The sequence below is a fragment of the Columba livia genome, chromosome Z (assembly GCF_036013475.1).
Source record: "Columba livia isolate bColLiv1 breed racing homer chromosome Z, bColLiv1.pat.W.v2, whole genome shotgun sequence".
Classification (NCBI taxonomy): domain Eukaryota; kingdom Metazoa; phylum Chordata; class Aves; order Columbiformes; family Columbidae; genus Columba; species Columba livia.
The window spans coordinates 36,186,841-36,214,704 of NC_088642.1; the positions used below are offsets into that span (position 1 = coordinate 36,186,841).

Sequence of the window (27,864 nt, forward strand, 5' to 3'; positions counted from 1 at the left end):
TTCACCTGTTTCTTCCAAAGTTTCTCCCTTTTATTGGGAGGATCAAGGGAAACACTGCTTGTGCTACTGAGTGTTTTAGCATTCTTCCCAGGGCTCTGAAATCTCTTTTGAGTGACCTTCGACTTTTTGTTGCAACATCATTAGTACCCACAATCGCCTTCTGTTTCAGCTGGGACCTTTTTTATCTCAAAGAAAAGACTGTTTTGACTAAACATTTTGTCTTAAAGACTACACCAAACACTTATCTCATTATACTCTTCAAATACATGCAGAGCTGCTTATCAGTGGAGTGTGATGACAGTAGTAGTGTTGTGCTTATAGCTTAGTTTCTCTACTTTTACTCTTTCTTTGGTTCCATGCATATGTAGAAAAACTTTTCATAAAGAAATGGTAATGAGATTTGATCATGAGCAATAATTAATTGTGGGTTCAGCTAATACTGAGGCTGAAGTTTAATAATTCAGGAATGTTGCATTGGATTGCTGAAATATTTTGGGTTCTTGATCCTGCTGTAATACAAGAATTGCTGGCTATGTATGATTGCGTGTTGCTTGTTGTATATGTGTGTGTGCATGCATGCATACTTGGTCATGTTTCAACTCTGAAAGCTGAAGAAATTCCTGCTTTACAAATTGTTGTCTGAACTCTGCCAATTTAACACATATACCTTCTCCTTAAGCTGCAAAGATAATAGGTCTCTCACAGATTAAAAAATAAGTAAGTTTGTGAGATCTGCCATCAAGTCCTCCTATTTTCATACATTTGTTTTAAATGGAGATTGTGAACTGGACAACAAGCTAGTTTTGTGAACAAAAAGCACAGAGCAACATGTAAGCAGAAATCTGATGGTTAATACTTGCTACTAGGAAAGGTCTTTTTCTTTCATAAAGTTTACTGCGGAATATCAGTGACAGTATGTCTTGTCTGCCTCCACTTGCATAAAATCCTTCTCTTCTTGACACTTTAAACTTTGGAAGTACCTGAACAAATTAAGGGGTAAAGACTGTCATGTATTTCAGTTTTCTGGTGATTTGCTTGCTAGCTTGCTTTTGGAACTGTTAGGTATTTTGTATTCAAAATGAATATTATTTAGAATTGCTTACATGTAAGGACAAGGTGAGCCTGGTTGAAGGAGGGCTTGCCACAAGTCTGAAAGGTTTTAAAAGTGACACAATGATTGAGGATTGTTTGGCACAGAAAAGAATGGTAGTGTGCATAGCTTCTGTCTCTGAAAATGACCTTAGTAACAATACTAGTAGTTTAAACTAAAACGACAAAAAAGCCCTCTCTCCTAAATTTAGTCAAATTCGCATAGCTTTTGTTTCCACAAAATGTTTCAGTGATGGAATACGGGTAGAAATTTTATTGTTTAGTATTTTATTTATTGATATTGAAAATTGTTCTTGTATTGCTCATTGTGTTTTGTGATTTGCATGTGAATGGCACTTTCCTTTTGGATGACTGAAATGCAGACATCCCAATCACTGAACAACTGTATATCTCACTGTTGATGAGAGGTTAGTTCCATAGGCTTCTCAGGATGGTTATGTCCCCCAGCAGAACAGCTCATCTTTCTTTACTCCCAGCTCACATTTAAATGCTCCTAGAATGAACAGTAGCTAGAAGCAGGCTGAATGAATTGTTCTTCTCTCAGTCCAATTTCTGATGCTGGAAGGTGGTCAGGAAATCTAGATATGTGCACTGAAAACCTCTTCTGAGCTTTGTTCAGTTTACTGGGAATGCATGTGTTAGGCATGGGCGCAGACCCAGTGTCTTGGTAGTGTATGGTTTCATCATGACTTTCTGGGAGTCAGGATCATTCTCTGTTGTGGGAAGGTTGCTCTGATGGATATTGCCCTCTGTTTAAGTATTTGCAGAGAGTACTGTGCTCCTGAATACTCTGGGAAACTTCAAAGTAATGTATTTGGCTTTGCTAAGGGAAAGATCATGAGGCTTGGTTACACTTGAATTCTGTTCAGACATGTGCTTAAATATATCGTCATTTGTCTGCTGATACCATGGTGCACCGGTGTGACCAGTACCCCTGCTCCTGACCCTGGTAATGTGGTGAGCATAACAGCATTTTGTAAGGCAAGCAGCCATCCGCTGTGGCTGAGGGGGTCACGTATTCATATTCTTTCCCTTTCCCTCATTGTCAGGCACTGAAGGCCCTGTGCACCAAACAAACAAACCAAACAGATTTCTTCTTACACCACCTACCAGCCTCAAGGTTCCTGGGCGCCTGGCCCATTACTCCTTGAAGGTCCCAGCCACCCAGCCAATATGGTTCTGGTGATGGCCCCACCACAGAACAGGGAAGCATAACGGCACCCAGGGCACTGTCCATAAAATCATGCAGTTATGAGTCCTAAGTGGAGAACTCGGACCGAAGCTGCTGCTGGAGAGTTATACCCAGGACCCACTATGGCCAGGGATGTCCCCATCATCATCTTCTTCCTCCAAAGACTGAGCAACTTGTATTATTTGATATGATTTTTGAGCCCACATTATGATTGTTATACTGATACAGCAAACCATGTATTAAGATCTGACCCTATCAGCAGAGGGACCAGGTGATTAGAAATTATAAGTTGTGTCAAAAATTCTGTATTATTCTACTTACATATTATTTTATAATAATTCTGCTTGTAGAAATCCTGTGCTATTCCCATGACAAATTCTCTGCTATACTAATCATAATATTCTGTTATGATTTAATGCCATCATTGTTCTGTCAAGGATCCTTAAACCCGTCTGTCCCCTCAATGTTGGCTGACAACAGATGATAATCTTTCATACACAAAATGCTTTTGACCTGTTAGTTATATTGAGGCTCATGAAAAAGCATGTCTGTGGTCCTGAGTTATCATGTGAGATCATCTGCAAAAATCTCTGTGCTAGCTTTGTTTTTTCCTGGAGCTTTACAGACTCTCATTATGCACAAGTATGTCCTTTTGAAACAGACTTCATTCTGTTTCTGCTTCAAAACCTTCACCGCTAGCAGAGGGTTCTGCCAGCATATCTGGTTCAATCCTGCTCCATATTTTGAATGTTTCTCAGTAAAAGTTGGTAGCATATTGTCTTCTTTAGGTCATTTTGAGACATTGTCTGTTAGTTTCTTTTGCAAAGAGATGGGCAGAGAGCAATGGATAAGTAGGTAAATGGAAACAAAGATATTCACACTTCTGATGCCTCATGCTGCTGGTCATTGACTAAAGCATCCTTCTGTTTCTGTTCTCACTTGAGTGCCCTTGTTTAGTGTTAGTGGATCATTGCCGCTGTCACAGGGTGAAAACTCTTTTAATGACATCATGTTCTTGTGATGTTTAAACTTCTGCTGATGCACAGCTACACACATGGAGAAAATTTGCCTTTTTTATTTTTTGGGTAGGCATAGCTTGTCTATGACCTGTATGTTTAATAGAGTAGAGATTTAGCTTTCCATTAACCCATATTAGGCTGAATTTTGACTGGGGTGTAAACTGTAAGGATTCACAGTGCTGTTGCATAGCTTATCTCACCATGCTAATCGAGTCCCACACTTCAGCTGCAATCTTTTCTTCCAAGGATACTTCTAACAGTACTAATCTCATTAGGGCATGATATAAACAGAGAACTGCAGCTGGATGGATATGCTTCTGCTGCTCATCTCTCCTCCCTTTGCTTCCACAATATTTTCTGAAGTCTCTCAAATGCAAGCTGTCCTTTCTTCCTTCACATGCTGCATTCTTGGTGTATTTGATGTATGAAACCTGTATGATGAAGTGATCCCAGCTTCAAGGATTTTAAACTCCTTGGAAACCCTAATCGTCTTCTGTGTTTTTCAGGCTCAGTTAACCACTTCATATCGCATTCTCCCAAAGGGAAATTCTCCTTTTAAAATTACTTCTTCCCCATTCCATTAGTGTTTACTGCTAAACTTATGTGCTGTTTACCTACCTACATACCAGAGATACCTTAATAAAACCTCAGTGTGCATGGTTAAGGTAGTCTTCTTGCTGTCTTTTCACTGATCTCGTCACCTGCATCTTCTGCTGTACTGTGTTGGACTTGCATTTCCATTCCTCACCTTCAGTTTCCTGGAGAATGTCCCTTCACATGTTTTCCTCTCCTTTTCCTCTTCGTGTTCTTGCACATTCTTTTCGTTGTCAGCCAATACACCCCTGGAGTTTGTTGATGTTAGTGAAATAAAGTGACACTGAATTTGAAGGGAAGTGAGGTAAAACAAATCGTTCTTGCCCACTCAGGCAGCAGCCAAACAAGCTGGTGTACAAGCCAAATGGTTTGGCATGGATGAGGAGGTGGAAGACACTGGGCAGAAAGCAAGAGCAGGGCTAGTGCTTTCCTCTGCTGAGAGAATTTCTGTTTCACAAGTGTTTTCTCTTTTCCTCTCCTTCTGGAGGCTTATGCTCCTCTGCCTGCAAGAGGAGCCCCTATTGGGGCTGAATCAATGGGCTGCACACACTCTGGGGGTTTGGAACCAAACTTGTGGGAGTGGGACCAACAGCTCCATGCTGAAATGGAAAATCTTTAATAAGGACAACAAGCTTTTGGGATCTGTAAAATTTAAATTGATAAATGAGAATATAATTTCTTAAGATGTGTGCAACAGGTGAGGCCATACAACATGAGACCAGAAGTGCAGCTGCCCCATGGTATGGTTTCAGATGGTGGCTGACAATAGATGTTTATTCAAAAGTACGACAGTAAGGTACTGCTGTACCCCACCAACCGTGTTGAGTAGGGGCCTATCTGAGCTAGAGCTATTTTAGGGGTAGGCCCCTCCGCTTTATGGTTTTTGAAGGATTTTTCTTGCATTAATGGAAATTTTAGTTCTTTGAATCCACATAAACTGGAAATATGAATAGCAAATCAAGGCAGTAGTCCCAAAGTCCGGTGGCATATTTTGTGAAGGTACCTTTTTGTTTGGATTGAACCTGGCATCTAATAATTTTCGGTGTCACAACTTTATTTTTATATTATGAGGCAATAAAAAGCCATTCTTTGATTTTCTTTTCCTTAACAGCCAGGATTTTCTTAGAAGTGTGTTCTTTTATGGTCAGATTACTTTTCTGCTTGCACCTTGGATTGTCCTTGTCATCCATCTTTGTTTTATTTTTAGCTCACTAATGTCTCTGTATACCTGAGTTAGTTATCATTTAATAGCCTCACCCTCAGATTAGCACATTGTTTTTTGTGTTTGTTCAAACCTTTTCTGAGAAACATTTTAAACCCAGATTTTGTTAACATTTATTCCTTATTTTATTTTACTTTACAGTTACAGGTGTTTTTTCTTGTCTTAGCATGTGATTTGTCTGCATTAATTTTTCATTTTTGTACTGGGCCTAGCTGGAATGGGGTTAATTTTCTTCATAGTAGCTTTTATCGTGCTGTGTTTCAGATTTTTAACCAAAACAGTGCAGATAACACACAAATGTTTTAGCTGTTGCTGAACAGCTCTTGCACAAAGGCAAGTTTTTTCCTGTTTCTCACTCTGCTTATCCCCAGTGAACAGATTTTGGGGGGTGTGCAAGAGGCTGGGAGGTGGCACAACCAGGCGGGTGACCTGAACTAAGTATTAGGTTTAGTGTGTGTGCAGACAAATCATTTTTACATGGATGGAAGTACTGAAATAATTCTGGGAAAAGTATTGAGACAACATAAGAGGAAGGTCGTAGGGAGATCTCTCTGTAACAGTAATTGTACTCATGCAGCAACAGCATAGAAGGAAATAATTTTGTGACACCAGTGAGAAATTGACTCTAAAATGGGGCTATTTGTAATGGAAAAATATTTTTACAATAATAGTTTTGGGTGACAAATTGATGACTTTGATATAGGCTTAAATTTAGACTAGGGTCCATTACCTCTGTGATCCTTATACAGCAGGAATATAACTGAGCTGAAAAAGGTGCAGAAGCTATCAGGATCTCACTTCTTGATAACTGTAGCGAATCAGACGTGTAAGAATCACACCTGGTACTGAAAAGTGGAAGTGTAACATTCACTTAAATTGCTGTTTTATTGCCTCACATCTGAGTAGACCATGTGATCTGCTCTCAACATATCTGCATATGGTGGATATATGCCTGCACCGAGTGGATATATATCTGCACATAGAATATGTGACCCTCTTGATGGAAAGTCAAAAGAGGTTATCTCGAGCTCTCAGTCACAGTCTCTGGTAGAGTGAGTTTTTGTGGCTAAGACCAGCTGGCTAAGACCAGCTGCTGTTGCTGCCTTTCTGAGGCTGCTGTTGTCTCTAGAAGGTCTGGGCCAGCTGGACATCAGTTGGGCTTCTCAGCCACATCGTTTGCACTGTTGCACAGTGATGCAGCCAGAAACTGGGAGTGATTCATACTCAGTGGTGACGGCCGTGAGCTGCAGGAAGAGGTACGTTCTGGAGGTAATTGGAGAGGTTGGCTGGGGGAAAAATGGCTTCAGCTGCACCGTCTTAACTCTTTCTGGCAGCGCGAGTCAGAGCCATTGGCCGTGCCTCCTGGCCCTCCTTGCACTGTACAGGAAGGATACAGCTGCAGGTTTTCTTACAACAATAAATGGATTTGTATTTCATTATAAATTCCTAATGGAGAGGAGACAACAGCTGAGCTAAACCCCTGTAACCATCTGCTATAATCCACTTTACCTGGTTTATCCAGTGATAAACGAAAACTTCAATGTGAGAGTTGTTATATGCCAAGTTTTCTGAACATCAAAACACATATTTTTTTGTGGTTAAGACGATGATACTGACATCACACAACCTTGTTTTCTCACTCATGCTTCCATTTAAAACTACTTTCCTACCTGTAATGTGGAAAACAGTGTCATATCATGGAAGAATGGAGTCAGTACAACTTAATAGGATTGAAAAAATGAGAAGCTGGAAGAATACTTGGATAACTTTTTACAACTAAATCAGTGACAGGTTATCAGAGAATTCTGCTGGAAATTTTTCCCTCAAGCCATATTGCTTGTTGTCCCATAAAACCACATCTCTGTTTGAGGATTATGTGCTCTTGCACTCTCTGTATTTTTATATAAAACCTAAAAGTATTAAATAGTATTTCTCTATAAATTGTTCTATGTTGACAGTGTTTACCCTAATGCATTACTGTACTTGGAAAAGAAAAATACAGCAGTTGTCCTTAGTTTATACACCTGTGATTATTATACACTTACGAGTTGACCGTGCTGAAAAAGTTCTTCAAAAAGTTATGGTGGACTGAGTGTGATGTTGAATGGGGATTAGGCAGAAGTATCTCCAGAATACAGACACCTGAATTACTATGTCCCACAGTATGATGGGTGTCAGCAGGTTGGAAGCTGCCAAAAAACATACCAACACATCAGTGAAACAGAGAAGCCCTTGTATTTTGTTAAGGATTTTATCTTTGCACTTTTGTATCGGTATTAAACATCTAGACCATAGGTGTCACTCAAAAAAAAAAAAAGCCTGGAATGTAAAAGGCAGATGGTGGGTTTGTTCCCTATCTTGCAGAAATATTTCTGCTTTTAGAACTTGTCTGGTATTTTTTATAGAGATAAATGAAGCAGAAATGAATATAGTAGCTAACTTATTAGTTCATATGGCAACAGGAAAACAAATCAGAAAAAGCCCTTTTCTTTAACAGTACAGTTAAGCTGGTGTTGCCAGAGGAGGCAGAAGGAGAAGGTGCATAGAGCTGAAAGGTGCAGTTGCAGCACTGTGTGTTTTCTAACTCTAATCACACTTCAGCTGTTTTGCTTCCACATTCCAAGCAATTTGTAATGCTGCAGCTCCTCCAAACAGTTTTTATTGTGTGAAATGACTAGGAAGATAGGTACAATACACAAAAGCTTTCTGTCTAATGCTTGATCTGTTGATTACTACTGCACTTGGAAGGGCAGGAGAGATAGTTAACTTGAAGACAGACTTCTGAGGTAGACCACTTCGGTTATCTTCTCGTGTTTTGATTCATGATAAATATTGAAGGAGCAAAACCTGAGCAGAGAACATGTGTTGGTTGCAGTCAGAAGGCAAATGTTTTTCTGGGAGAGTTTTCTCAGTATTTGAATGCCCATGGGTATAAGAAATGTGTTTTGTTTTGTTTTTAAAGCTTTTAATATCTTGTAAATTTATAAAATATAGCAGCTAAATTAATTGACTGAAAAATTCTGTGTTCTAAAGACAGCAAGTGTTTAAAACTCTATTTTAAATATATTTCTCTCTGTATATGGGCTCAGGCTGACTATTTGATTGAAATAATCATATAAGAGGTTAAGTACGTACAAAACCTAATTTAAGAATATGAAAACATGGAATAACTTTATATTGTCAATCAAATTGTTTTTGTCTCTGTGACACAAAATGTCTTTGTACTTAAAAAACACACCTTCAATGTTAATTTTACTAAAATGTTTGTATTGAAAGGGTAGGTGCCCACTAGTATGTCTGAATAATTTATTTGACAATAGGAAAACCAATTAGAAGTTGAATAAATGTTTTGCTCAGGCTGTTTCATGTAGGTGTTGCAGCTGTGGGACAGCTTGCTTGCACACGGCTTGTGGAAGCTGACTGAAGCCATGCCAGGGAACTGCCTTGGGTCACTCCCAGGTGTTCTTCCTAAGGCCGGGTGCATGTCCTTGAGCTAAAACAGTGCATTTGGCTTTATCTGCTGTCTGGGGAGCTGCTGGCTTGGCAGTGGCAAGTGCTGGTGCCAATGCCCAAATGTTGCATCCTGTCATGCACTCCATAAGGCACTGGCCAGAGGATTGCTCTGCCGGAGGGTGAGCTAATTCGGCTGCTTTGTGCAAGTTAGGGAGGGACTGCTCTGTCAGCACTGCCGTGGGGTGGTGATGTGGGGCAGTGATCTCTGGATCCAGAAAAGGACACCCCTCCATATTCTGGGAAGCGTGTTTGGGAGGTGCAGAATCTGCCTGATGCAGCATGCTGCAGATTAGCATTCTAGGGCAGTGTTTCAAAACGGATCTGGCAAAACCAGTGTTGGTGAGTTACCATATCGAACGTGTCACAGAGGCAGGTAATTGCTAGGTGGGGCTTTGCAACCTGTGTTATGCAGGAGGTCAGATTAGATCATCACTGTTTCTTCTGGTTTTAAATCCTGTGACTCTAATGCAACCAGTTGTTCCACGCGATCACTGTCCATACTTGTTTATCACCGACACACCCAAATCAGCTTGCATCCATATGTGGCTCACACTGCAGTAGAGCTGTCTGTTTTCCAGGGCACGAAGAACTTTCCCATAGGTCAATGTGGTAAGCAAAATAGAACTTTAAAAATTATATACTTGCGTGACATGGAGTTAATCCAGTGGGAGAGAGTGTAACTGAAAATAATGTAATTTTGAATGAGAAATGCAGGTATTCTTGACTAACTTAAGCTAAGTGGGTAGAAGCTGTTTTAAACTGAGGCAGCACTTCACTCACGTTTGGAAACAGCAATAATAAAATCACACAGTGCAGAAATGTGTTTTATGCATAATTATGTTATTATGTATTGTGTATGTTATATATTACGCATATGAACATATAGCATGTTCTTATATATTATTATGCTCTTAACACAGAATTAAGGACAAAGTAGATGGGTTAGTTTGCAGTAAACTGCTCTTGCTTGAAAGCCTTTTGTATGATGCTGGCTGCATTCAAATTAACATTTAGTCTGTTCACGTCATTGGGATTTCAGAGTACAGGTCAGGATTGTTTCAATCGCATGTATTTGGTATTCTTGAAAAGAATGCCTTTTTGCAGTTCAGATGTGTGTAAGCAGCCCTAAAGTTGTTCCGGTAAATCTTCATCTCTCCCTTAATTTTTACAAGTGCTAGTTACAGACATTAATTTACCTGTGCATGCAATTTTAGGCCAAATGTGAAGGCCCAAGTAGCAAAAGTTTAACCCTGTTTGCATGAGAATTACTGAGAGATAAAAGGCTATGTTTTCAGACAGAGTTTGCATGCATAAAATATGTAAAAGCTGTTACATAAATGTGCATATATAAAAATACAAAAGAAGAAACTAATTATTGAAAAAAGTTGTTTATTTTTTTTTTAGCTTACATAAACAGGAGTTAAATTTTAGTTCTGCAGATTGAAATCTCTTGGTCATATTGAACTGGTTAAAGTTACTGCAGTGCTTCCGCTGTGTTTGTGAGATGCAAAGCTCTCCTCTCCCTGAGTTCATTGCTTCCTGGAAATAATTGTTTTGCCAGGCACATTATTTTTTGAAGAAGGAAAGGGAAGACATGATTTTCGAGGCAGGACAAGGTTGGGATGGCTGTCAGAGCACTGCTCCCATTTTCATAAGGTTTCAGTCAGTACCACTCTATGGACTTACTGCCCGGCCCCACTTTATCTGTCTTTTGGAATACTTAGTTCTATTTGGAGCAGGTCAAATGGTAGAGTTTATGGGTAGAGTGATTGTCATGTAATATTAATTAGTTTGCTGGTAACTGTAGATTTCCCCCCTTACTTTGCAGGGTCTGAGATAGAATGATGAGTCTGCTTAGTGTTTTCCTCTGTCAAACAAATAGTGCATTTGAGATGGTGTTTAAGTTTTACTAAACAAAGGTAATTAAAAAATTACTGAGAAGGCTTATTTTTAATGGACAAATGAACAAATACTCACTGTTATCTTTGATATGTTCCAAACATTTTTAAATGTCATTCCGACAGATGGTCTGCATAGCTCTTCTCTGGAAGCAGCTATGCCCGTGGAAAGAAGGAACATAAATAGGTCAGATGAAGCTGCTAACTGTTCTAATGTAATTCAGGCGCACTGGGCATAACACAGGCTTTTGGTTCAACAGCACATCTTTCTGATTATTGTCTGAGGAATATGTTGCAACCTATCCAAAGGAAATTTTTGTATAGAGCTGTTGCTTTAATTGTATTTTTCTCTGACACCCCTTGCTGTTTTTGTTTATATGGTTTGGCTGGATATTTGCTGTGGTTTGGATGGATATTGATTTAGTTTCTCTGAAACAGAAACAGAGATTTTTAAAGTAATGATTAAACAAACTTTTAAAAATCCAGTTTGTCTTTAGAACAGAAAGAAGGTTTAAAGGCTGAAAGTTACAAAAAGACTTGCTGCAGATGCTACCTTTGAACTTAACATTTCTGCAAGGTGCCTGGGGATTACTCTGATATTACTATTTTACTTATTTGTTAGCTGTAAACAGATATATTTTGGGTAAGTGGGAAGGTGGTTATAGCTGCTTACAGCTTCTAGGGTTGTCATTACTGGTTGGCAGGATGCTTGTCTGTGTCTCATGTCAAGTATTTTCCAAATGTGAGTTCTTCAGAGGCTGGTCTGCCCATTCCCCATACGTTTGTGTGCTCATGGGCTTTAGCCGTACTGTACTATAAATGTAAGTTTTTACCATTTTCCTTCAGAAGTTCCTTCTGATAGTGTTAGAATTGTTCGTTCTTGCTGGTATAAACCACTGTCAGAAGCACCTACCTCTGATTCTTTCAAAACAGTCTTATTGAAGTGTTTTGATGATGGCAATGTGCTGGTCAGAACCTTGTGTCTTTGAGGATACATTTAAATGAGGGCATCAGAGAGAGTTTTTCACTTTAGTTACTAGGGAGCATTTTAAGCAACTTTATTTGCTGATGTCAGTTGGTTTATTTATAGCACAAAAGGGGAAAACAAACAAACAAGAAAAAGAAGGAAAATTTTGAGCATGCAGGTGTCTGAAGCAAATAAATCCTGAGAAGCTGCACATCATCTAAACCACCTTTTAAAAGACTGCAATTTGATGATGAACACAAAGAGAGAGAGATGAACCTAGACTGAGAGATAAACCTAGACTGACTGCCAGTGCCATTCACTGGGTGGGTGAGGTTAGGAGCTCAAAAAACAGTCTGTCAAGGAAGTTCCATGGAAGCATTGTCAAATAATTCAGTTTTGTTTAAGTATTTTGCTAATCTTGAAGTAATGAACAAGATTTAATTTTCTTTACCGTATGCAATCAAATTTCCAATTTACTGCTTATGATAGGAACATGTATCTATGCAAAAATATTAAGGTATTCCAGTGTTTAACTCCATGTGTGCAAGTGTATGTATTCAGGGAATTCAGTTTCCTGTAAAATAGCTCAAAACTGAAATTTGTCACTCATATTCAAAACAAACTTGTGATGAAATTTATCATCCAGCCATGTAGTGCCAATTAATAGATTTTTTGTGATAATTTGTACAAGAGACGGGTGTTCTCTTGCAAATTATTTAGTCTAGAGTGGCTTCCTTCCATAAGAAAGGGCTTTGTAATGTTTTTGTACTAAACCATAGGGAAAAAGACAAAAATGTTAGTCTGACCAAGTAGTTAGTTGCCTTTCTAGACAAAGGCTTGCAAGGAGCAGTGACAAATAAGATGTGCATTTTCAAATATAAAGCATCATATATGCATAGTAACATGACAGTCTACATTGTGGCATACTGAAGTTGGCTGTGTTGTTAGGGTCTGCAGCCCAGATCTTTATTTGGAATGGATTTTAGTGTGGTGACATTTGTAAGCTGAGTAGTGACAATGGTATGTGTTCATTTTATTGGTCTGCTCTGCTTTAGGATCCACGTCTTGTATAAGTCATGTTTTCATGGTTTCTTATGTTTTCATTAATGATGATGACAACTATAGATTTAGGTTTAAGAACTCAAATACTTCCAAGAAAAGGAGAGTGTCTTCCTGTTTGCTTTTACATGTCTTACAGTATGCTCTGGGATGCCCCTTAATGGATGAAATCACGTGTTTTAATTTGCTTTATTAAATAATGTAGTACTGTTTTGTGAAAGTGATATGTAGCACTGCAAAACTAGATGAATATACACATATTTAGATTAAAATAATAGTTTCCCTTTCTCCTCTGTTTCTAATCTGTGTCTTATAACCTTACCTTGAACTGTAGAGAGTTTTGTCCTCTGTTGTTGTATACGCATGTTTATTATTGTTGGTTTGTTACTTGGAAATTTACTACAAATGTGAGCACCTCAAAATAAATCTTTTACCAGTCTGGAAATGTGATATGCAAAGGTAATGCTCTCCAGCCTCCAGATAAGGTCTACAAAGTACCACTGAGACGTAAAGTGATCTGTGGTTTGGGTCATCCTGAAAGCTCTTATTGATACGAGTCTCGATGGAAAAGTCTTGCTGTCGCATGTTCATCATATACCAGTTGAGAGCAGAGGGACTGACTATGAGAGAAGGCTGAAGCTGAGGTATTTCCTATGCTGCAGAGACTGAGTATGAAATGAGCTGATGCTTCATTAAGCTGCACTGATTAAAAATCACGGTTTGCTAGATATAAGATGCTCTGTTCACTGCTAATGGGACAAGTAAGCAGTTTATTAGGTAAGGCCATTGTTCTTCAAGAAGCAGATATTTGAGGCTTTGTTGATCACTTATGTGGGGTCTTTTTTTGAAGTGCAGTTTGCTGCTTTGCTGTTGGGAAAAAAATTTGGCTGCTCTATAACATAGCATTGTCAGAGAAACGACTGGAATGCAGAAATGCCTTTGAACTCAGGATGGATTTGTTTTTGCTTCCCAGGAGTCAGCATCAGTGTTTTTAACAAAAGGGAGGAGGTTGATTACCACAAGGTTTCCTGTTCATGTGGATAAGGAGCTTTCATAAAGAAACAGGAAAACAGGAATTCTCACAAATAATCAGTATTCTGCTGTGTTTTGTGACATTCTGTACAAATTGTAAATGAAGCAGAAATAGGTAGCTGCAGAATACAGAGGGCTATGTGGAAGGTACTGAGAGAAAATACTGGCCAAAACTGCAGTTATGCAAAGTGCTTGTCAAGTATTAGACCTAAGTGCTCTAAGGTACTGGGTGCGGGATGCGTTGCTGGGTGCTCACGCTGGTCCCGGCTGGGGCTATGGGACAACCTGAGCTTTGTAGGTGAAGCAGGAGGTGGTGGAGTGGGAGGTTTTCTTCTTGTTTGAAGAAGGCAACTTTACTGCTGTTGGTGGAGCATGGCACTTACTCAGGGTGTACTCGGAGGACTAGTTGCTGGACTGGCCACTCCTCTCTTCCAGGGCATGTGGTTTTCGCCCCTTCCTCTCCCAAATATCTCTACATACAACGCGCACTCATTCAGAAACAAGGAGGGTTTTCCGAGGAGTCGCTGAAACACCTCCTCAGTTTGCGTAAGTTTATCCTGGGGAGGGTTTTGGGGGAGAGACCCTGCAGAGCAGCCCTGCCGCTGCTGGCGGCCGCCAGGACCGGCGCTTCGCTTTCCTTTCGAGCAGGGACGGCGGGGAACCCGCCGCCAGGAGCGCAGCTCGGGGTGAAAATCCAAACTGCGTGCTCTAGGTGAGTTTATTTTCCTGCCAAAAGCAGGATGGAGCAGCTGTTGTGTCCTGTTGCAGCGCTATGCACGTGAGGGCAGACTACTAAGGCATCTTTATTTCCACCGTGGTGTGTGTGTGTGTGTGTGTTCTTCCACCCACAACTTTACTTGCCTTAAACGTTGTGCAACAGCCACACCGCGACAACGCGGCGCATTTTTCCTGACCTGCGGCTTTTCCTTTGTGACCGCGGGGCGCCGGGCCGGGCGGGGGGAGGGCGGAAGGGGGAAGGGCGAGCCGGTGGGGGGCGGGGAGGCCGAGGTTGGCCGGGGGAAGCGGGGGACGGGAAGCCGGCGGCTCTGCTCGGGCAGCCCATGACAGCGGCCCTGTGTGTTCGCCGCAGTGCTGAGGGTGAGAGACCGAGGTAAGGCGGCAAAGAGGGCAGATGGTTGGTGACCGGCTGCGTTTTCTGTGCTATCCCTCCCGCCCCCTTCCCATTTTATGCGACTGCTTTATAACGGGACAAGCACCTAGGAGTGCCGCAGACAGGTGCCATCCTGAGTGAGCACAGCAGAACTTTTTTTGATCTAAGTTTTAACATCGTAACGTTGGGCTTTGGATAATAAACGTTCCTTCCTGTGTTAACCTCTGTGTGATCTTAACCGGGAAGAAAAGGAACTTAAAACATGAATCTGTGTTGGGTGTTTGCTTTTTTTTTTTTCCTGCACTGTAAATAACTTTATATGAATGTAGGAGTGATTAATTAGCATACTGAGTATCTCAGAAAGGATTTGGAGCAGTCCTAGGACTCATAAACTATCTGTCTCAGTTGTGCGCTGAGATTGCTGGCCTGTATTTTGGAGGTGGATGTAGGTTACGCGGAGAGGAAGTGCTGGTGGTGCTGGGTGGTAATTAAGTGGCCTGGATATAAAGATATCAGATGTGAGATATTGAGATGGGAGCTCCAACAAAAGAATGGGAGCAGATCACATATTGGACATAGAGGTGAGATGAATTTACGTGACTGAGCTGACCACTGAAACTTTAGAAATGAGAACAAATTTTTACTTGCTAGGGAGGTTAAATCTGTGAAGGATCTAGCAAGTTACTCTGTTATTCTGTATGCTTAAAAGATAAACCAAACAAAACCTTGTGTCATAGCAAATCTGTTATTTCCTTTGATCTGAAAGCTGCTCCATAGCTTTTGATCACCTCCTTCCCCACAACTAATACAAGAAAAACAAGAAACATGCTTATTTTATAAAAAATGTTCAGAAAAAATTTGCAGGTGTTATGTAGTGGAAATAAATACAGCATCTTGAACTCCTTAACTAAAAATGTCTTTTTAAAAAAGTAATTATTTAACAAATTCTGCCTGTACTTGTGCTAAAGTACCAATTGCAGTGAATATGGTATTGACTACATTTAAAAATGGCTTTTTACCAAGTTCTGCCTGAGTATAAAGAATTCATACCACGCTATATTGATCGGTGTTATGCTTGCATTGCCAACAGGAAACATGGCAGAGGTCAGCTTCAAGAACAGACCCGTTTTCAGTTATCAGTCCTTCTAATTCACATCAGTACAGTTATTGTAATGCCAAATACAGGCTGGTTGTAAATGATGTTTTGTTGAGAACCTACCTGGTGGTACAGAAGAGCTAGGGACAACTGAAAAATAAAAGATAATACTTAATTGCAATAATCATTAGCATTTAAACCACAAAACTGAATACACTGTATTTGAGGGAAACATAATTTCTGCGTGTTCTTATCTAGAGTGTAAGCTGTTTTGGACCACACTACATGGATGTTTTCTCTGTGTGGCAGGGCCTATGCAAAGCAGTCTGGTGCAACAGATTATAAAGTTTTCTGATAAAAAACATCCCTTTTTTTTATATAAGCCTTTCCTCTTTAATCTCAAATCATTGCATAACAGCTGTTGTTACACCCTTAACCTGCTTCCACATCTTTACATACATTAGATTATTTTACTAGAAAACAAAGGAAACCTCACCAGTCAGCTCTTGTGCATGCTAGGACAGGTAATCCCCAGCAGCCTGTAATGCATTTACTTTACTTCTGTCTTGTCAGAAAGGGTGCAAAGGGCAATGGTAGAGACACCTGAAACCCTGTCTAATTTAGCACTGCTGTGACAGCCATAGAGCTTATGAGAACTGGAGCAGGTGTAGGAGTCGGGAGGAATTGTACACAATTTGCTGAAACAGGAAAAGTTCTTGCTACCAGGTCTATGATAAAGAAGGTAGAGAATGGCAGTCCGTTTCTGTCTTCCATTTGTATGTTAGGAATAATGAAGATGGCTCTGCTACATCCTGGATTGCTTCTAAACCTTGATCTTCACTTTGAGTTGGCCAGCGATCCTGAGAAATGCTGCAAATACTATATCTGCTTTGTTAAGTACTTGTTACATGCTTTGAGAGACTGAGACAAGGCAGAAAGGATTTGTAGTACAGAATCCTCTTCTCCGTTTACTTCCCCGTGACTTAGCTACTTTCCTGTTGTTGAGGAAGTTGAGAAGGAGCTGTATTGCAAAACATGCTCTTGGGATCTTGAGAAATCCAAAGGATCTTTTTTTGTTTCTTTGTTTTCCTAAAGAGGTCTATGCTTTGGGGAAAAAAAAAAAAATCCAGCATGGTTCTAAAGTTTGAAGGCTTTTTAGCAGTTATGATGAGAGAAAGAAATATAGCAGCCTTCCTTTTTGCTGTACTTTTCGTTGCCATTGTCTAAGTAACATTGCAAACAATTCTTGCTTTGTTTTATGCCTAGCATACTGTTTTGTTGGTGTGGGCCTTTCAAAGTGTCTGATCCTATTTGTTTCCTTTTCTGCTTTTGGATATCCATGCCATATGCATAAATGTACACGAAAATTGCACACCTAGAGAAGAAGCCACCACCTGTCCTTTTGCCATGTTCCTTTTCCTTCTGCTAAAGGACAGCCTTTCCAAACTTTGAATAAGAATAGGAGGTGTGATGGATACAGTACTGCTTGCTGCTCTGAACTTAGAGAAGTCACATCCACCATTTACCACTCTGTTATTAAATCAGTTCTCCACCTTGCATCAGCAGCGGCTGAAGTTCAAATGCATTATTTGCTTCCTTCATTGCTATCACAAGGACAGCTGTTGCATAGACAGGACTCAGGTGTTTTTATTTTTACCAGTACATTGTCTAATCCTGCTCAATGTTAGAAGATGGTATGGTACAGATTAACTCAGCCCAAATACAGTAGGCAATAAGGAATAATTTTAATCTTCCATGGAGAGTATTTAATTAACTACGTACATTTTATTGACCTGGTTTCCTCTGAAATGCAGGGTTTTAATGGGTACTAAAGGCAACATCTCAGCGTGCTTTTCTGATCCATTGATGGTAAATCCTGCATTTCCAGCCAAGATATACGCATTATTGTTGCTACTAGAGACCTCCCTTCCATCCCTTTGTCACTGTGTAACACTATACCAAAGTGAGCAATGGGAGGCAGTGTGTGTGGACTAAACATTCAGCCAAGTCCACTGGCCTTCCTCTTGTGTGTTCTTCTTCTGCTTCCTTGTTTGAACTCACCGCGTGCTTTACATGTCCCAGTGCACTTGGGGCACTTGTCCATGCCTGGAGAGGCAAGTGTGAATGACTTGACATTCTTGCTTGCTCACATGCTGTCTCTGATTAACATACCCAACCCAGTTGTTCTCACAGTCTGCCACTCCAGGGATAAATTTTACCTCCCTATGGACAGGATGCTCTGAGGGGCACAAGCAAGCATCTGGAGCAAGAGATCACAGCCCAGCAGCAGACTTGCTCCTTTCTCATAGGGTCACCATTCTGCTTTTCAGAAGTTGAGTACACTGTATTTATTTTTACACTGTTAATTTTCAGATTTGAATTTGGGGAAACCTGTCACAGTCCTGCTGACCTGGCAGCTTTTTTGCCTTTTCCAGGGGATCCCTTCAGTAGTTTAAAAAACAGACAGAAGTGAACCTTTGCCCATAGAACTTACAAACCTTAATAAAACACCTGTGAAGACAGGATAAAAAAATTTGCCACAGAAACAGCAGAGATATTTTGAGAGGTGATACAGGCTAGGATGTGAAGACAGCATTTTTCCATTACATTGTAGGTATTCTGGGGAAATTACGGGAACAGTCAGGATTCCCAAAGCACAGAGCAGGCCTCTAACAGTAAAGACACCAGAAAGGAAGAAATTACAAGCTTCAGGAAGAATCTTGTTTTGAAGCAGGGTTAGCCCTTTTCTCTTGCTGATAAGCATTGTCAAAATGATGGTGCTAGCATTCCCACTCCCAGGGGTTGGAGTGCAGGTAAAGAGAGAGATCATCGATACATTCCTGATGGGCAGGCAGTACAGTGCGTGACTGACTCCAAACACAATGCAGGTAGGAAGTAGCAGAATAGATCTGTGGCAGCACATGAAGGTGCTGGTATGCAGTGAAAAGACAGTAATAACAAGGAACTCAGCTTAAGCTGTGGCCCATTGAGTTTCCTAGTGACTCATGAAGGTTGGTCATGAGGACTGAGAAAACAGGTGTTTCCTTGAAGTATCTCAGCTGGGAGACTCTTGTTCTGTTCTGGAGAAGCCCTTCAGAAGGAGAAAGAGATGCTGTTCTCTGACAGTGGAGATTTTTGACCCCTGGATCTTCACCCTGAGACTTGTTTCACTGTTGTAGACTAGTTCTGTGCTCTTGACTAAGAACCAAGATTCATGGTCATAGCATCTCCTGGTCTTGCTTCCTAAGCAGAGTTTGCTTGGCTTTCTCTGTGATTTGACAGTTATCTTTGCTATCATTTTTGTCTATTTTTTTTCTTCCATTGGAGCTTCCATAAAAAACAGAGGTTTAATTGTAAAGAATCTGGAAGAAGTTTTGTGGCCATGGCCTTTTGTCAGTTTTCACTCCAACAGGAGGAACCTTTTGGATGTGGTAAAGCTCATTTCAGATGAGTTCTGAAAGATACAGTGCATGTGACCCCTGTGTGCTATACCCATAAAGTCATTTTGTGGTCTGCCCATTATAGAATAAGGAACAGGTTGGTATTTGATGGTTTTCCAAGTTGCTTCTCTTTGAAATTAGTTGTGCATTAGTCAGACCTGCAAAGGCAAACCTCATTCTTGTTGACTTGAATTACAGCCAACATGAAAGCAGCAAAGTCAGAATCATTCATTTGGAAGTGAACTCCCTCATTTTTTAATAGCTATTTTTAGGTGATTGTTGGAAGTCTCCTCCTCTGGCACAGAGTGTTTTTTCTGGGTCTCAGCAAGTTATATAACATCTCGTGTAGGTTTTGGAAAGTTCATTTTAACAGACTAGATTAGCACATCTTTTCACTCCTTAAATTTATGTAGATTTAAAAAAAATCATGCTAGACGTTGTTACTTCCTGCTTCTGTTTAGTCATCTGCCCTCTTCGTTGTTGTTGAAATCACGTACTAAGATTAAGTTAGCCTTTAGAGTGCATTTGGGAGAAGGGAGAGGATCACGGTGCTGCAAGTGATATGGTTCCTCTCACCTGTGTAGACGTTGAGTCAGCTGATGCCGTGGAGCACCGTGGTGGATTGATCCCCTCCAGCAGCCGAGCCCCGTCTGGTCCCTCACTCGCTGTCCTACAGCAGGATGAGGTGGGGGACAGAATCAGAAAGGCGGGCGTTCTGAGGGTGTCTTCTGTGGCAAACTGGAAAAAATGCCACCCTAAAGCAAGATTAGAAGAATGCCCATCTAAACTATACTAGGCTATCCAGTTAATGAGTTTACATGCTTTCCTGAAGCGTTGCTTGTTTATGATAAATATGACTCTTCTAAAGAATGCAGGCACAATTCTTTTATTCTTACCAGAGATACATTTTAAGAGAAGCTATTACCTTATGCACAAGAGGTAGTAATACAGTAATAAAAATCTGTTGGTATAAATCTAGTTGTGCTGGTGAGTTTTCTTTGTTCTAAATGTAAGTTATATTTTTTAAGGCTAAATTTAGAGAAAGAATAATTCTATACTTTCATTTTTCTTGGACTTTTTTTTCCTTTTTTGGCTTTCCTATTTACTTTAATGTTCTGAAGACAAGCAATTAAGAGGACTAAATGCAAGGACAGTTTTCAAAGGTATCAGAGAACACTGTCTATGTCAAATGCCTCGAGATTATTTGCTTGAGTGTTGCAGTTAGTGCAGGATTTCTGTAGTCTGTTCCTAAGTCTAATGCTCAGTGTACCTTGTGTGTATCTTTACTACTACTATGTAGTATTTTAGAACCTTTTCCAACTGTTCAAAATGTTTTAAATAATTTTAAAAATGTCTCTTAAGAGACATTTGTTTGACTCAAACAATTGAATCATATAGTCAGAGAAAAAAATTATATACATCCCTTTCTTCCTTGCCTAAATTCTTGTGCACCAAAATGCATTTCCTTATTGGATCCATAGCCTGGAATTAGCTGCTCTTGCTCCCTGCCATTTACCCAGATTATGCATCTCAACTTCGTGTGCCTCACAGATGTACAACTCCATGGTGATGAAGACGGCAGTGGAGAGTAACTAGGTAGATACAAAGCAATCAAGTCAATGGCTTTATGATTTTCTCTCCTCTTGCACCCCCCTCCTGCCAAAATTTCCCTCAGTACATCAGTCTCTGCTTGGTATTCAGTTTCTCAGGACTGAATAGAGTATTCCAGATGGCTTCTTATTTGAGCTGCACAGACAAGAGCTGTCATCTTCTCGACTCCCTAACAAGACTCCTTCCATAAAGACACTGTTCATCCTCCTGCTGCTTTACTTTCCCTCTGTGCCTCCGTCAGGGCCCCCCTACGTGTTAAATCACTCTTAGTGTGATATCCCCTCATATTATCTGGCCCTCTTCCAAATTCTCTTTAATTTCCAAACCATCTTTGTAGGTCTTTTGTATAGTTTCTCAATCTTCAGTAACGTTTCCTGTACCACCCAGTTTAGTCTCATTTTTAGTTCCCTTTCATAGGTTTTGAAGAAGTTAGGTAAGATGGGACTCACCACTTAGTGCCCCTGCACAGCTTAGTGCCTTGTTTGTTTACTCTATTGTGGCATTATATATATTCAACTTTAAGTGAATTAAATTTGAAATGAGGTGTTCCTGAGACACTTGAAGTTTCTGCTTAAATGTAATGTATTTGGTGGTTGCAACATCCAGGGCTTTTTTGTTTGGGTGTGTGCTGGTTTAACTGAAATTGAATTATTTTCTTCATGCAGTTAGAAACCGTTCTTTCTTGTAGCTAGCAGGGTCATTGTTTGGATATAGTTTGAGAACAATAAGATAGCACCCCAGGACAGAATTAATATTTTTCTTCAAGTAACTTTCCAGTGGTTTTGAGTTGGAATGGAGAGAATGTAAGAACTTACTGATATCTCAGCTGTTGTCTGCGAGCCAAGGTCTTTCTGGGCCTTCCATCTGCAGGTGTGAAGTGGCTACAAAGGAGGACATGGATGGAACAGACCGTGACCGACACCCAGGCATCAGTGAGAATATTCCATGCCATTAGTGTCATGCTTTGTATTTAATGGGAGTTGGGTTTTCCAGCCCGGGAGGCCCATTCTGTTTCAGCTCTGTTCTCATTGAGTTCTGTTTGGGGCTTCATTTAGTTTCGCCTTTTGCTGTTCTGTCCTTTTGCAGTGGCGTCTGGGCCTTTCTGCCTTTTTGGCCTTTTCATTCTCCCCCCATGATCGGCTGCTTGGGACCAGGGAATTGTGTTGAGTATCACTTATTTTGTATATATTTGTATATTAGTGTTGTTTTGCTATTTTATTAAATGTTTTTTATCTCAGTACATGAGCTTCTCCCTTTCCTTTTGATTCTGTCCCCTGGTTGGGGGTGGGGAGTGTCTATTGAGTGGCTATCGTGGCTGTGATTGTTAGCTCAGGTTAAACCGAGACATGGTGTTAGACTGAGGGTTTTCGTTTTGCTTTTTCATAGAGTAGTGGTGGCAGAATGGAAGTGAAGCCACTTCCTGCTGTAGCCTTGTTGCATTTCTTTTTACTTCTTACCAGGTGGGCATTATTGATGAAGCTGTTTAGGTAACAATAAAAGCCATTGTGTTTATAAATCCAGTGTGGTGCCTGCCACCATAACGATGAGTGAGTCCCAGTGTAGGGCTACCAAGATTATCAGTGGTTGGAGCACTTGCTGAGGGATCTGGGCTTGTTTGGGCTGAAGAAAATAAGGCTTCAGGTGGAAGCCCCCTGTGCCTGCAGGGTGGTTGTCATGGAGAGGGAGCCAGGCTCTTGCTGAGATGCATAGTAGGAGGATGCATAGACAGTACGCATAAAAGGAATGAAAGTTAACTGAATATATGGGAAAAAATTTTCCCTGTGAGGACAGCAGAGCAAGGGAACTGGTTACTCGGGCTGTACAGTCTTCATTCTTGGAGGTTTTCAAGACCCAACTGTACAAAATGTCCTGAGCAACTGTGATTGCTGTGAGCTGGAGGTTGGGCTAGAGACCAACCATCCAGCATTCATCATTCTGCAGTTATGTATCATTCATCAGCCATATACCACTGCTGATCTTTCAGATTGTTCATGTCTCAGGGCTTGCTTCCCCATTTAAATGATGGTAAGTACACTGGATTAGCTCTAGTTTCATAAGACTTAAAATCCAGGTGCACTTCCAAACATACCTCTCATGTATACTGGCAGATGTATTTTTATCTACTGATAGGTGCTTTGTAAAGAAATAATTTGGTCATCTCTTAAGTAAGGGTACGAACTCTGTTTGTCAGCTGGCCTTACATTTTCATGATGTCTGACAACAGCACATTGCTATGATTAATTTATAATAGAAAACAGAGCATTGTGAAACAACCACAGGGCTTCCCTGAAATGTGAACAAGTTGGAACTGACATAAGTTGTATCTATTATTTCAGTTCCTATCTGAGGTCCTGCTTTCTTAACTGTAAATAGTGTACAGCCCTGTTTACATACTCTGTTCTGAATGCTAGTGCTCAGTGTAGCTTGTGTATATCTTTGCTCCTATTTAGATTCTCCTCTGCATTAAAGTATTTTAAGATACAGGATGATGATCGATAAGGTCTTTTTTGTTTATTTGTGGTACAGGGGGGCTGTGTAAGCTTTTCTTGTTTCTCTATTCAGCAAAGACAGATTGAAAAATCTTGACTCTAATAGCTAGTACACAATTTCAAAAAAAAATGTTACCAAATTTTAATGTCTACAGTGGAAAAAAACCCTCATTTCCATCTTCATTGTAGTACAACAATAGGAGCTTTTCTTTCATTCCCTCTGTGTTTTTGCTTCAGACAGATAAAATCAGTGGTGCATTTGTGGTTTTACATGAATCAAATGTCGCTTCTCAATTACTATTTCAAAATAAGCTTGTTAATTCCCGTTGTCCTAATCTAAAAAATCAATTATTTGTCACCAAAAACCTGGCAATGTCACCTCACTTTTAATTAAAAAAAAATAGTATTGACAGTATTAGTTTATAATAATTTACCATTTTTATATCAGTACTGTGGTGTATAATTCATGCACAGTAGAATAGGATAGTAAGCAGTGTTAACACTATGTTGTGCCTGCCAAAAATAAAATTCATTGGAGGCCAAGACGGTTGAAAAATTAGAGCGCTTGTCTGGGAAATGAAACACCTGGCTTACACTACCAGGTCTGCCACTCCCTGTCTGATGTGTGCAAAAGAGAAGCAATCTCACTTATTCTTGTCTATGGAGAGGAGTATCCTTACCCACTTCCATGAAGTGTTTATATGGTACATCTTACTCAAAGGTTTTTAAGTTAGCTTAGGAAGTCCATAGGATCCGTAACCAGTAGCATGTCATGTTTGTAGGCTGTAGTTCAGAAGAGTTGACCATAATGGGCCTTCCAACTCTGTCTTTAAATGTGATACTGGAGTTTCTGGATGTAATGCTCTAGTTGGTGTTATTTGGTTGGTCAGACTAAATTGCTTGGACTCCCAAGAATATGAAATTATCTGAGATTTTTTTGTTGGGGGTGTTTTTTGGGGGGGAGACGAGGGGTGGGGGTGTTGTTTGTTTTGTTGTTGGTGGGGTTTTTTTAGTGCGACATGTAAACTGCATCAGTTAAATGCCATTATGGTATTTTGGTTTTACCAAGCTGAGAGACTTAAGTGAAGGGCAATGGAGGGCTTTTTCTTAAATCTCTGCCCATGTAATAATTTTTAAAAATTGTTTGAAAGATCACAGTGTAATTCTGTCACTCTGGGCATGGAAGAGTCTCCAGTCTTCCTGTGGTCTGTAGGGAGGATAGAGGAGGAATATGTAATAGTTTCAAAGTTGATGATTCAGATTGGTGCGAGAAACAGCTCTGTCCCATGGGTAAGAATTAGCAACCCAACATCGGATCAGATCGAAATTAAGGGCTGGGACGTTCCCATCTGCCTACATTCTGCCTGTGGCTGAGGAGTGGGTTGAACAGAGTGGTTTGTTCTCATAGTTTCTCTGATTTTTATTGGGAGTTGAAATGTCTCCATTGGTAGTCACATATCTGAGGATGTAAAACGAAACCTAATTTTCCCTTGGCTGATTGTCCCGCATTTGTACCTCCTGCAGTATGTAGTTCTGGGATATGGGGTAATGCTGGAACTGTTAGGTTGGTAACACTGCAAAAATATGCATGAGTTGTGCAGAAAGATGTTTATGTTTAAGTGTAATGTGCTTGCCTAGAGCCATCTGTTTTATACGTGAATTCTTTTCCACATCTCTGTCTTATTTTCTGATTTTGTAATGTAATGGAACATTTGCTGTTAATTAGAAAAGAAAAGCCCTTAATGTCCTTACTCAAGAAAAGCAGCTAACTTAAATCTCACGAAACTCAAGTATATTAGTTCAGAGCAGGGTGGTCTAATTCACAGCCCTGTTTACAGACCACATCCACACAGTTTGCCACTGCAATCTTTGGGAAGTGTGAGGGGGGGGTGACTACTGGGGAAACCGTATGTAACCCCTACAACTGTGTGTCTCCCTGGGTGCTTGTGCACAGCCTGCTAAGGAAGGTAAGAGCTGCTGTCACTGCATCCTCGTGTGAAAAGGAAGAGATGGCAGAATTCAGGATGTCAGAGTGGGGCTGGTGGGCAGCACTGAATTATACAGCCAGCTGCTTCTACTTGCAAGGAGGGCCATAAAATAGGTGTTGTGAACCTTCTGTCACCACTGGGGAGTTTGAACCACTGTGACTCAGAAAAAGCCCTGTTAGACACAGCATATAAGCATTCCTGCTCTGTTTTCCAACAGAGCACTTATCTAAATGTGGAAAAGAGGAAAAGATGGAGGGGATAAGGGCTACTGTGGTTCCCACATGCTGCACTCTTGTAGGCTTACTCTCGAATCTCATGCTTTTTCCAAGCAGTAGAACTGACCTCAGCAAAAAGTTTTAACCGAGTTAATAGGAGTCCAGTTTTGATCCACAGCACCTTCAGGAGAATGTTCTACTGGTGGAGAGGGGATTGTTTTAATTTCATAATATGTATATAAATGGTGCTTCAGTTGAGGTTTGACTGTGTGTGAACTGTGCACAATCAAGGCTTAGAGAAGCAGACTATACATTTCTCTGGTTCTTTGCTGTTGAGACTGAACAAATGGGAATTCTCAGTAACAGGATTAAAGAGCACTACAAATTACATTTACAGAAATACTCCACTGGAGTTATTTGAGAAGATAAATTTGAGAATCTCATATGGTTGGTGGACACAATCTAAGGAAACATTTCTTCCTTTCCTGCCCCTCACCTCCCTTCTCACAAGAAATGCCTGCACTTAACTTTGGCTGAATGTAGATAAATGGTATGTTGGGAACATGAAAAATTGCACTAAGGTTTACATATCCTTGACAGCTAAACCATGTTGTACATGCAATTACACATTTGTGCTTGCAATTTCTTTGAAGTGGGGAGTGAACAGTAGGACTAAAGCTTGTTTTATCTCCACTGTGAAAGTCTGGTGGAATATGTTTTTTATCAATTTTCTGTTTCAGTCTAGGACTTAGAAATAGCACTATGAAAGTGTGTCCTAACAGAGGTTGACAGCTTTTTACTCTAGCAATATATAGTCTCCATCAGTAGGTTTTTATTTAGAGTGGCGCAGACTTTCAAATACACTAGTTGGTTCTGAAACCTTAAAACAAGAGAAGAAAAATACTTTTACCTTTTTTCTCTGTCAAATCCAATTTTATTTTTTCCTCTTTGTTATAGTGAACGTTTGGATTCTGTCTGATTAGGTTGCCTTACAGTGACGTTAGAGCATCTAAGTGGGTATGCCATGTGTGGCTCAAGTAAGAGCAAATTCACAGTGGCATCTTTGACCCTTCCAGTTGATGAAACTGCTGGAGTGCTTTGCAGAGTGAGCACCTTGATGTATATTCAGTGACTGAAATTGAACTGTCTCTGGAGCATTAAATTGAGATCACAAGGTAAGGATTCTTCCTTTGGGAGGACACTGTTGGCTTGCTTTTAGTGTGTTCCCCAATCTTAACCCCCTCAGAAATTTCAACATCTGCATAGCTAGAAGAAAAAGTCCCAAATACAGTCTTAGGTTCACTTGGGGAAACTGAGTAAACAGTTAAGCTAATCAGTTGTGTGTTGCCAAGAGTTTTCTCTCTGAGTGCAAGGTTCTGCACTGAGATTTCCTCCAACGTGCAAGTGGTAGCTCCTCTGGTGGGATTAGAGGACGAGTAAAAGAAACAGTGATGGTGAAAGTCTGTTGCTAGGACAGAAAGCCTTGTACCAAGCACAGAATGCTACCCTGTGATTGTTCCAGGACAGTGGGGAGAGCAGCAGGAGGAGTCTGTGCGTTTGCCTGCTCTGGGTTCGGTTTGCAGGCACTGAATGGCTGGTTGCTGCTTCTGCCTGGGTAGTTACTTCCAGATTTGCTGCATGTACTTACTTTAGTGAGAGCTGTGCAACTTGTTTCAAGCTTGTCTGACTTTTAATAATAGTTTTGTGTAAAATTCAGTCTGGGTTCGTCTAATGGCAAATTCAACTGAGAAAGATATAGGGAGCGGGGTGGGGAGAAGAAATGAGCACCTTCTTATTACAGAGTCAGAATATCCTTCTGAAGAATTAGTTACAGCTTAATTAATGTTAGTTTTCTATGAGTACCACTTTTTAAAAAAGCCTGATTATCTCAGCAGGGCTTTAAAAGTTTGTTTCTCAATGTATGTTCCAAACTATTCTAGCACATGATTTAGCAGTCAGGTACTTTTCAGCTATGTTAAATCATAAAGTGTTCCAGAATTTTGAGCAGATTAAAAAAAAAAATTACAGGTTACTTTTTCATGTTTCTGCTTTTTTTCCACCAATAACATGTTTTACTACTTACTATTGTAAACCTGGTCCTTGTCACAAAGTTTTTAAAGATAGCTGTTTATCAACTTCCATTTCTAGAAATAAGCTTTGAGATTTTATGCTTTCTGGGGCTTAGATATGTTTGGCAGCTGAAAGTGCTGCTTCTGCTGCATACGCAGCATTGCGGTTGAAATAGGCAAAAGCGATGCCTGCAAATGGAGACATTATTAATTGCTCCCTGCAGTTAGGTAAATAGCTG

The 27,864-nt window shown here is 40.3% G+C and overlaps 1 protein-coding gene across 7 annotated transcripts in view; it reads left to right on the top strand.

Moving 5' to 3' along the window:
* Positions 1–27,864, top strand: part of MCC (MCC regulator of WNT signaling pathway) — a 205,466-nt gene that overhangs the window by 90,592 nt on the left and 87,010 nt on the right. The window contains exon 1 of one of the 7 annotated variants that reach the window (XM_065045404.1): positions 21,749–21,796. The exons of the other annotated variants lie outside the window; for them this stretch is intronic. Within the exon in view, the coding sequence (XP_064901476.1) occupies positions 21,764–21,796 (33 nt within the window). The 5' untranslated portion in view covers positions 21,749–21,763. Of the gene's footprint in view, positions 1–21,748; positions 21,797–27,864 lie in introns of those variants that run through there. 7 annotated transcript variants of the gene reach the window in all.